The sequence below is a fragment of the Dufourea novaeangliae genome, unplaced genomic scaffold (assembly GCF_001272555.1).
Source record: "Dufourea novaeangliae isolate 0120121106 unplaced genomic scaffold, ASM127255v1 scaffold133, whole genome shotgun sequence".
In the NCBI taxonomy this organism is placed as follows: domain Eukaryota; kingdom Metazoa; phylum Arthropoda; class Insecta; order Hymenoptera; family Halictidae; genus Dufourea; species Dufourea novaeangliae.
In genome coordinates, this window is record NW_015374011.1 from 299,792 (window position 1) to 311,501 (window position 11,710).

The following is an 11,710-nucleotide window of genomic DNA, read 5'->3' on the forward strand; positions in this document are numbered from 1 at the left end:
ATTAAGAATCTTCCAACGTGAAACGTTTCGCAACACGGAAGGGAACGATGAATGGGCGAACGTTAAAAACACGCGTGGACCGTGTGTTTTTCCCGTTGCAACCCCAAAATTTGAATACCTCGGTTCCCCCGTATGATGAAACGCTCGAGAATATCGTTTGTTACATCGGTCGTGCAACATTTCGTCCGTGCTCCACGTTGTGGGGGCTGTTATCGATCCGCGGCTGATAAATCAGAGTTTCGGGCAATTCGCCGCACGGTTTTCCAAATTGCGAATTTACGCATGTTTATAGGGGGTGGGACACACGATCGAGCGAAAACGTTTTCCGAAAGAATTACCGACCGACCGGAATTAAACTGGGCACCGTCACGACGCCTCCAACGCGGAGATGATTTTTACGAGCTTACAACACGGCGAATATTCGCATAAATATTCGTCGTAAATATCGCTGTAAAACGGATGCGCCTCGATGAAACACCAGGAACAATCGTGGAGGCGTAGAATTATGAGAAAAAATTATTAACGCCTGTCAATGACAATGGTTTTAAAAATAAAATCGTTTAAACAGCGTAATATCCCGTGGAAGAATTCATTTAAACACTTTGAACGTTAATAGAGAAAAAAAGTAGAAAACAGTACTTGCATTGATGTCGACTGGTGACCTCGATTGTAGACCGCAACAGCAATTTCCAGGCGAAAAAACCCGACCCTTCTTCAACGATTCGACTTTTCCCTGACACGTACACCTCACTCGAAGTTCAAGGAACGACTGACAGGTAGGACACGCGAACGTTCAGGTAGAAGTTTCCTGTAACCAATCAGGTAAACGTTTGCAAGGACAAGTGAGGGGTTTCGGGATCTGGTGGTCACTAATGGAAACAAATTCCTCGAAATCCTTGCGTCTGAAACAGAATTATTAATTTTATTTTCCCTTTCACTCGACAAAGAAATTAAAACGACTCCTTCCACTATTTTTAAAGCAGACAAAGAACTCGAGGGATTTTCTTCGACTACTTTCAACACAAGGCGAATACAGTTTCCGTTTATAAGCTCGAAATCGTCCGCCAGGACGATAAATCAGAACTCTGGGGCGACGCTGTCCAGTGGATCGTGTATTCACGCGTTTTATCGCGACTGTGGAGGCGTTTCCATCACAGAGGATGGGATTAAAGGCGGCTGTCGAGGCGATTTTTATGAGCGTTCACACCCGTAAACACCGCGTCGACGAAATTGCGCGGGCAAGGCGGAAACGCGGCGGTGAATGCAGGCGAATCGATCGTCTTAAATAACGAACCCGCCCGCTCGGTTTTATTAATCGATCACCTCCCACTGGTACGAACGAAATCGACGTTCCCGTGATTAATTAATCGCGGACGGCCGTGGAGGCGGGCGGAGAAAAATGACTTTCGGTGGCTTTCTGACGAACGTCGGCCACTGAAAGCGACGCAACGGTAATTTTTCACGCCTGGCCTCTGATTGGTTGACAATTTCCACGGGCACGATGGACAGATTTTCGCGCGAGACTTTGGTACTGTGATTTCACGATGACAGACCGTCTTAACGTTTTTATTTCTGGAACGAAAATATTCTCTTGGGAATGTACTTAAGTTCGCAATTTTAATGGTTGGGTTATGTTATAAATAAACGGTGGATGTTTATGTGAATATAGAATTTGGGGATTAATTTACGTACTGATTATGTACTGATCTACCTGGCTATATAAGAAAAAAAAACACAAATGGCTATATTAAAAAAAAAAAGATGTACCAGATACAATTCTACGTGCATAATTAATATTCTGCAAATCTCAAAAATCTGTGCTGAATTCTTTCCAGCTGTTCAGTGTATTTTTTTGAGTTGGGAGACCAAATGACTGATGTATACTCTAGGTGAGGTCTAACTAAGGTTGTATACAGTAATTTTTCTATGTTAAGAAAGTCTGCGGAGAATCGTTTTGTAAACCCAAGAGTTTTCAAAGCTGTATTTGTGATAACAGACTAGTGTTTGGTAAAATGAAGATGCTTACATTAAAGAATTAAGATCAGGAGACTCCGTGTGTCCCATCGATGCAATCCACGGGACAAGAAGCGTCATTTGGCTGATTCGACGAACACCCTGGCGAGGATTTAACGACTTTTGAGGAAGCGAACGAGCAAAAAACGTGGCCGAGTACAGCGCCAGTCCGCGGCGCAAAGTCGTGTTTTTGTTGAGAACCCAGGCTTGCTGTCTGAGCTAATTCTTATGCGATCGTAAATAACGTCGCGCATATATCAAAACTTACACCGAGTTCCCATTCCCCCTCCCGTTCGTTCTCGCAGTCGTTGGCTCCTGCAACAATCCTGTCTCATCCACCGCCACCTCCACACGTTTCCCCCCTCAATTAGAACGAGGTTCCATCTTTCGTCGTCTCGTTCCCTCCTCGTTTGCCTGGCCGAGCCATTCGAAAGGCAGAAACTCCCAGCGTGACAGAAGCTGCCAGGAGCACTTCCAGACGCGGCCAGATTAATGATACAATTCCCCGATTCTATTAATTAAGAAAGTTAATTATGCTGGAATTCAATTTTCCTAATTGCACATCACCTGGAGATTCGTGGCCTCTCTCACTCTCTCGAGTCGCTATCCTCGATATCTTCGTACCAACTAGAAGCACGTAGCCCAGCTCGAGAGGCCTTTCGTTTCGAAATTTTTCGTTTTGCACCGTTCCATCCCTACGTCTACACCCGTGTCTCCTTTTCATTTCGCTATCTCTCGGATCAAAACCGTTTCCTCTCCGCTCTCTGGAGTGCCTCTCGCTTTGACTTCTTCTCGAGGATCTTCGACGCCCCTGTAACCATCTCCCCCTGAAATCCCTGAATTTTTACTGGGGCTCATCTTCAACAGGATCTGTTTTTAAGCGCGTGAACCGCACCTTCTTTTCCAAACCACGTCTTTGATGTTTGTTTCGCGAACGAAGATTTTAATATTTGGCCTGCGTTCAGGAGATGCCCCGTTAAAGGCCATGCACGTGCTTTTAGCGCTGTTGTGCTCGGATTACTGGGGGTTTAACAGTTTTCCCGGGTGGGGCAAAAATTTGGCCAACTACGCTGCTGGTCGTAATAGCGCGGAAACTTGGGTGAAAGCGCTTTAAAACGGTACGCGCTCCGGATTCCACACGCGTGCTGTTGAATTTTATTCGAGGTCTCAAACGCGCTGCTTGGAAGGCTTCACCGAATTGTCGAGCTTTTCGAACGTATGTTCGTCGATCGATGGAAGACACTGTTCACGCCTATTTCTTTGACGAGAAACTAAGAAATAGCTTGTCGAGGCCGTTTGTCTCGTAATAAGGTGATCGTAAATTTATGTCTGACTGGGAACGGTCGTATTCTACTTGATTGAGTACCTATGGGTCGTAATTTACCCGTTTGTATGGGAGAAAGTCACATACTGGTCATTTAGTCAGGATTTATTCTGTTATTTGATCGAAGAGGGCTGTATTAATAACGTCTGATCAATGACAGGACTCATTCTACTGCGTTCTGAACGCAGACAATAAAAAACACTTCGTCTTCTATACGAGGTTCTGTATCACGTTATCAATGACTTTCACTGCAATACTACAGAAACATAACCTTAAATAAATACCATATTTCGATCGATTTAAAATCAGCTGGAACTATGTACTAAAAAATCATTCGAGTTAGTTAACGATCCAGCGTAATTTCTAAAACTCCAGTTGATTTAAATAAATACTATATTTCGATCGATTTAAAATCAGCTGGAAAAACCGACGCGAGTCACTATGTACTAAAAAATCATTCGAGTTAGTTAACGATCCAGCGTAATTTCTAAAACTCCAGTTGTCGTAACTAAGGAATAAACATCGTTCGTCCACTGTTGGCAGCGAGTCCAAAGTCAGCCAGCTGTTATTGTCTGCGACAGGAAGGTGTCTGGAGGCGAGTTACAGCGATCTAGGCTAATGTTCGTTTCCCGATGACATCGCAAACCAGCATCCACGGGCGTTAATTCCGTCACATTGTTATTGATATCGACGTCAGAGGGCACAACCGTGATTCTCATCGTTGACCTTAATAAGATTCGCCGCCGAGGACAGTTTAAGGCCAAACGCCTGCGTGGCCGGAGGGGGGAGCCTTGCGAATCAAGCCTTAAGAGCGGCGCTGATCCGGCTCGGTTGGCGGGCAGCCTTACTGGGTCACTGGTAGTGGTAATGGATCGTATAAATCAGCCATAAGTGGCCCCCACTAAGCTAGCCTACCAGGGGCTTACCAAAGAACTCTAGATCACCGGGCCCCGGTGCTATCAGACGCAACGAATTAAAATATATAATGCAGTGATTAAGGAAAATTATTAAGGTCACAACGGAGCTCGAGGCACGGGTTGGCGTTTGAACGATCCCCGGGGACGAAAGCTTTATTCGCGGTGAATTACCGTGCAACCATTACCGGCTCCGTTAATCGATTCGCGATTACTACTCCCCCTCCCCCTTCCTACCATTGTTTTTCTCCGCAACGTAAATCCATCCGATTATTTCATCGTTCCGTTATCGGTCCGTCGTCGTCGATTGTTAATCGCTATTCTTTTAACGGATAAATTACGGTAGATAATAACAAGAGTATGATCGATGAGTTCTTCAAACGATCGTTGTTGATGTTACCTTATTTCTTTTAATTATCACTGTTTAATAGATTCACGGTTTCTAGTGGATTACGTGGAATAATTAAAGCGTTTTCTTTTTCTTGTTTGTTCATTTTTCAATGAGGAAACCAATCGATCCGTGGATACGATGGGGGCTTCTCTGTTGTCGCGGCGAAGAGTTCCCCCCCGTTGCTATCCCTTTCGACTCTCGCGAACGATCCACGAGCTACGAAAGTTACGCGAGTGCCACTCCACTTCGTCTAGTTTCCCGTAGGAGCTCTTCGAAATTGTCCCGTGTGTCCCCCGCGTGCCTGAAGTCGATCTTTCGTCGAGTACTACTTCGCTGTTTGCTTGGAAATGCTCTGGGGGTCATTAAACCGATCGATGCCCGAACCACAACGAATACTTCGCGTTCGGAAATTGTTCCATTGTACTCGGAAGAATGCTGGAATCTACCGCGTTTCCCAGTCAACGTCGAGAAAAATAGATCGTTAACGATTGTATCTAGGGCGGAATAATGATTAACCAATTCTGCTTGCGACTATAAATAGCAAAACTCGAAGCAAATTTTATCTAAATGGTAACAAGGAAGAGTTGTAGAATATTCGAAAAATTCATTTTCTTCGTAATTTATACATTGAAATACAATAGAAGACAAAACATTTACGTTTGTTCTTATCTTTAAAAATTCATTTAGAAAATATTATTTTGCATAAGAACCCGCAACATGATAATTTATCATTATTCGTTTCAAAGTAAAAAGGGCACTTACTTCCTACACACATATGTCTATCCTTTCATGCGCGTTTCCCGCAAGAGCCCGTCCTGGTAAATTTTTTAATAACACGAAGACAAAGCAGGGACGAAAGAAAATGAATTTCTTGGTTGCAATTCCTGCGAATATTTCGGATTCTGAAATTTAATAATGTTTCAGGAAGTCCCGGGTTTAAGCGTGGCAAAACCCGGCTGGTAAAGGGACAGCACGAGAAAAAGAGGGGACGTGGCGGAAAATGAAATTTGGAGCCATATAAACGACAGCTCGGGGAGTCGTTAACTGTTAAACTCCTCGCGAAGTTCCTCCCGCGGTGTCTACGCCGATGTATGCATATATATTTAAAAATCTCGAAAGCGGCCATGAATCTCTCGGCCGAGACGGCGACATATTGGAGCACTGGGAGGACTCGTCGGACGGAAAATAATGTTGCGACTTATTCCAAGGATATCTGGACGTTTTAGTTCAGGAGTGGGGGAACCAGATGGAAATTCGCACGGGGATTTCATTTGGTAGCGTCATAGAAATTCCAATGAAATATCAACCTGTGAATATTCGATGTTTAACGTGCTCAGCGAGACATTTAATGTTATCATTGAAAGACTTATTCGTTCGCAAAATCAAAGGATTCGTAATATAGTAAATCATTGATGAGTGTTCGAGTGCAGTTGATAAATCTTGGAATTCTGAAGTCGGTGATATTTGTTTCAGCCGCATATGGCCATTGGTTTATGAAATATTTATTGTTCAGTGCCGAGGAGCCTTCGAAAATGATCTAAATTAATGATTTACTGTAAGGGGCATAGTCACTGTCCACATTACGTTCCTTTTATTCCTCCTGTATTCATATTCTATTGCAGAAAATAATGAGGACTTTCAAGAAAAAAAAATGGATGTCAGAACCACCTACCTCTGAACAAAAATTATTGTCCTGTTTCTGAACACTTTATGCAAGCCACCAGGATATTCTCAGGCCCGCAATAAATTTCCAGAAGGATTACTTTCACCTTCAACCCTTCCTGTACGTCACCTCTCGGTGTCATTGACGAATATTCGGCGCCTCCAGGCTGGAGATCACCGATTAATGCCAAGCAACGCCGATCGAAAATCCGTCGATGCCACTCTAATTAGATGGTCAATTGACCGTGCCCTGCACCGGCAGCCAATTAACTACCCTTGATACCCAGCCTTGGACAAAGGGACGAGGAAGGGATTGCGCGTCGGTGTCCGGAATCCGTCGTGATCTTCCGGCCACGAGGGCCGACGGCAAGTAGCGACAGTCTCCTCGAATGCCGTCAGGAAATCGCGTAAACCGCAAGGGATAGGCTTCGATGCACGAAACGTTCCATCGACCGTGAACCTAATCGCGTCGACAAAGATTTAGACTTGGCCTCATCCTCTCTAGTCTCCTACTCTATCGCCTGCATTAACGATGAAGAACGTCACGTATTCTGATCACGTGTAACCGTTGAAAACGTCAGCGGTTCCAAGTAAGGTTGCTATCCTGGGATCATTGTATCTGGGAGGATCAATGATAGCTTCATGGTTTCATGGGGTTGCCTACCTTGGCACTTCAAAGCACCGTGCTGAATTGACTTCTTTGTGTGTAGGGGAAGGTTGCTGAATTTAGGCCATCACCTAGGTTGGAACAATACTGGAACCTGTCATGTTTAAGCAATTGGCACCGTATGATATGTGTTGCTTACACAGGGTGAACTACAAATCGTGATCAGTAGAGATTACTCTGTTATTAGTAGTCCGATCGAAAATGTTTTTATCAGGTACATCGTGGATTCAAGAGAGCTTTAACGTGGTTATAGCAAATTTTTTGTCAATTCTTTCTTTCATAACTTTCCAAGGTCACATTCAATTTCCTTTCAAAAATTCAATTAAAAAAAAAGTAACACATGTTATGTTATGATACCGAATTCGTCTTGAAATCCTCTAACAGATAGGCGTGAAAATATTATAGGTGTATTTGCACGAAATTGAAGGTGAACTTGAAAAATCATGAAAAAAAAAAGAGTTCACAAAAAATTTGCTATAACCACGTTAAAGCTCTCTTGAAACCATGATATACGTGGTAAAAGCATTTTCGATCGGACTGCTAATAACAGAGTGATCTCTACTGATCACGATTCGTGGTCTACTAATGGAAGTTAGTCAATGCAATCACTACTATACATGACAAGTTATAGCAGGCAGAGCTTGCTAGTGGAGAAAGGGAGATAGTCATCGACGAATTGGAGTGAATTGAAACGACCTGATAGTTGCGAATCTTGTGACTATAGAGGACATCTGTATCGGTGTGGAAGAATGATCTGATGTTTCATTAATGAAAAGGCAAATGAGCTAACTTAGCTATCTAGTGTACACAATCAGATATCAAAGGCCATCCTCGGTGACCGGCTGAATCATACCACTAATGACATGTATTCGGCCCGCGACTACATAACTGGTTATGGATCTCAGTATCTATTGGCCGCAACCGTTTGAATTCTAGAAACCGGAGCTAACGTCCTACAATCAATCATCATCGATCCTTGTTAGAGTGAACGGAATCCGCAACATCGGGATGGCACTACAAGTTATCGAGTCGGTATAATTGAATGATGTAACGCAATATTTGGATAGAATGCAATTAGAATCGTACTATCAGGGGAATTTACGAATCGAGAGGTCAGTGAATTTCACGAAGCCATTGGTCTTCAAGTGAAAAGGGTAAAATTTCAAGGGAAAAAGATCCTCCAGACAGTGGAATGAAGGATAGAGGCAATGATTGAGTATAATTGAGCGAATCAGCGATTCGAAAATCCAACATCTGAATTTTCACACGTTTATGTAGGACCGATTAAGTTCTGTCGGTGAAAAACTGCGCGATCAGACGCCACGTAATTCAAAGACGTAAAGCTAACAACGCGGCGAAAGTTGAACGCTTTAATCGTTCGAGAATATGAAAGCATAATTACTCGGTTGAAACTGCGAAAATTGGCCGCGGACAAGATGGGAGCGTGAAGCCAAAGTACCACTTTCGTAGGGTAGTACGAGGGAGAACGAGGAGAGAAAGATGAAAGAATTTACTGGATTCTAATGTACATAGACTGACACGAAGCCGTTTTTCTCTGGCGAATCGCTCGTACCGTTGCCATTAGAGGGATCAAGGGGCTGTGTAATCAGGGGTGGAAATCGTTAAAAAAGTAATTTCAGAAAATAAAGTACCCGTTAGCGGGGGCTCCACCGAAAAGTCAAGATTCCGCTGGTGTTGGTACCCGTAAAGCACTCCCTAAGACGTGGCCAGTTCAAGAGCTCCAAGCAGCCAATAGTTGCAGCCAAATGGAGGGGGGTTTCTGCCTCGTCCTTAACGACTTTAACCACTTTCTGTATCCGGGCATCGACAGCTCGACGAAACGCGCACGATGTGTTTCTCCCACCCCCATAAACGCGAAAATCCTGGGAAATCCTTTCGCCGCCCCTTCGAGTCAGCCCCTGTGAAAAGGAAAAATCCCCTCGGAGTGATATCGAATCGCGAGCATTTCCAATTAATCCGTTCCTCGATAAAAGGAAAGTCAAACGATTCGTAATTTCGTACTCGGTATTTTCCTATGAAACGTTCCTCGTTTACACGATCGAGAACCGAAAAAGCATCGAGTAGAGGCAGTTTTTTTTTTTCTAAAAAATAAATTAATTATTAATAGACCGATTATTATCTGCGGAAAATGAAATTTCTGGGGTAATTACTCGCTGGCACGTTGAACGCGTTGTTTCTTTAATTTTGGGGTGTCTCGGGCGGAATTCTGGGCTCAGAGGGTGCGTGGTGGGGGAATTTCCACCGAGCAATTTAATATAACCGCGGTGTTAAACCGCGGGAATCTCCTACGCACGTGGCTCATACCTTATGAAACATGTTCTGGGAACGGGAACCGTCTTCCTGTAGACGCAGCTGAGCGTACTTACACGTGTCCGTCGACATCTGCTCGAGGCACGTTCTTTACATTTACGTGAGGCGGTGTAACGCCTCCATCGCGAATTAGGGGAACGTTTGAACACGCGAAATCCTTTGCACACCGTGGACAACCTTTTCCTGACAGCTGTGCTGGAACAAAAAATTCGGTCAATATCGATCCACCACTTCTCCGTGTCGCCATCAACTCTTATATTCATTCCGCTACCTTCATTCCTATGTAATTTAATTCAGAAAATAATTAAATTAACGTAACGGTGCCTTGGAATAATCTAGGAGGGTTGAATGCCCTATTTCTTGAGGGCTACACGGTAGAATACTTTCACGACCTCAACGTAATACTATTTTCTAAGAAATTATGGCTGAACCAAGTATACAAAAACCCTGTCACGACCTCAAGATAATACAGTGAATCATCAATGAGTGCTCGAAGGCTCCTCGACACTGAATCTTCAGACGTCATTCCCACCATTCAAGGCTTCACTAGTTCCACGAGGAGCTTTCGAGCACTCATCGACGACTTACTGTATTACGAATGTTGAAATAATTGCACTTATCGAGACATTACTGTACTACGTTTCGTGTGATTAGAGTTGGACCAACTATAGGAACACTTTCGCAACCTCAACGTAATACTATGTTTCGAGAGATTAGGCGAACTAAATTACTCACGTTCGAAGAACTCACGAGCAATTATTTGTCAGCCTCGTCCCAAGCTTCGCCGCCGCTCGCGCTAAAGAGCATGGTAATTAATGAAGACCTTTTCTCCCACGGCCAGTCCCGTCACCCAGGGAAAAACCTATAATCCGATAGTCCACTGGGTGGACATTGATTTACGAGTCCGTGGTTTCATTATTCTTTCGCGAACACCGATACGATCCCAGTTCGTTCCCCACACGACCGTTCATAAATTGATGATTGTCCCGCGGCTCGCGAGACAACCGCGAGAACTAACGAAGATTTTTGTATTTTCTGTTCCAGGGGAACGCACGGAAGCCATGCAACGTGACGCCGGATACGTCTCTTCCGGATGCGACGTCACCCACTGGCCCGTGCTTCTACTTCCGTTCTCGTGGTTTCTAATACTCGCGCGAAACAGCCAAACTTTCCTGCAATAGCGTCCCTCACGTACACATATACCGACAGTATTTCACGCCTGTTTCCCTGTTGAAGGGGGTAGAGGGGGAACACTGCTAGAAATTCTACCAAGAACGACTGCAAACTGTAAGCTGGATACATCGATTAGAGGGCGATGACACGTTTCTCGGGCGGAAATTTCGGAGATGCTATGATGTTTCCTTGAAATTTCAAATTACGAAAGTAGAAGGTAATTTATGTGGCGAGGGTAAGGGGGGATGTTTATGGAAATTATAATTGTGACGGTGATTATGAAACTGGAGTAAGTAAAAAGTCTATAATAAATTGAACGTATCAATTATTTTGTATTACATCGATTTACGTTACAATAATATGCATTTTTGCAGGATATTTAACCTTCATCTGTCCCTCGTTTTCCCAACTTAATTTGTCCCTCGGTGTCAAATTTACCCAGTGGTAAAAATTAATACAACGAAGTTAGAGATAGTTAAGTTTGCAAATTCTTTAAAGTAAAAGTCACGAAGATTCCGCCAAGTTTATCTACACATGGAAGAATAACGTCATTTCTTAGGAGAAAACTGTCAAATTGACACAAGGGACAGATGATGGTTAATTGACTTAGACAACTTTCATAATCACCGCCACACAGGTCTAAAGGAAGGCTTGTTTCCTTTTGTATTTGAAACATAGTATTTGTGGACATTTTAAATTTTACAAAATATTGTCAAATGATTATTACCTCGATGTAGCTGTAGTCCAGTGATCATAGAAGCTCATAATGTCAAGCTCCAGACACTACGTGTATTTAAGTTTAGCTGCTAAGATTAAAGTAGCTATCGACGCAGTTGAAATTTAAATGTACCAGAAGAATCGTTGAACATTAAATTGTCCGTATTAATGGATAAGGGGGTGGCAGGATGAATCGAGAGGACGATTGAAATGCGATTTGTCGGTAAAGTGGTCGCGAGATGAGGGTCACCTGGCCACGGGAATTTATATTTTACGTAAATAATTCAGTAAGTGACGTCGCAATGGCTGCGCTTGATCTCGACGCGTCGGAACGTCTTCTTCAATTCGCCGTTGCAATTCACGGCGCTTCCTTGAACGTTCCCCTTGAAGTGAATGGGATTAAAGTGGCCGTGCAAGCGTCAAAGGATGTGAGGGGTGATTTAATATCCTGTATCTTAGCCACGTCGATGCCTTTTCCGCGCCAAGGAGCCCAGCATTAATGAAATCTTTAATTTATA

General features: G+C 43.6%; 1 protein-coding gene across 1 annotated transcript in view; it reads left to right on the plus strand.

Moving 5' to 3' along the window:
* LOC107188586 (hemicentin-1-like) overlaps positions 1 to 10,538 on the plus strand; it is a 115,050-nt gene extending 104,512 nt beyond the window's left edge. The window contains exon 7 of the mRNA XM_015576897.1: positions 10,347 to 10,538. Within this exon, the coding sequence (XP_015432383.1) occupies positions 10,347 to 10,483 (137 nt within the window). The 3' untranslated portion in view covers positions 10,484 to 10,538. The remainder of the gene's footprint in view (positions 1 to 10,346) is intronic.
* The last annotated feature ends 1,172 nt before the right edge of the window (positions 10,539 to 11,710 follow it).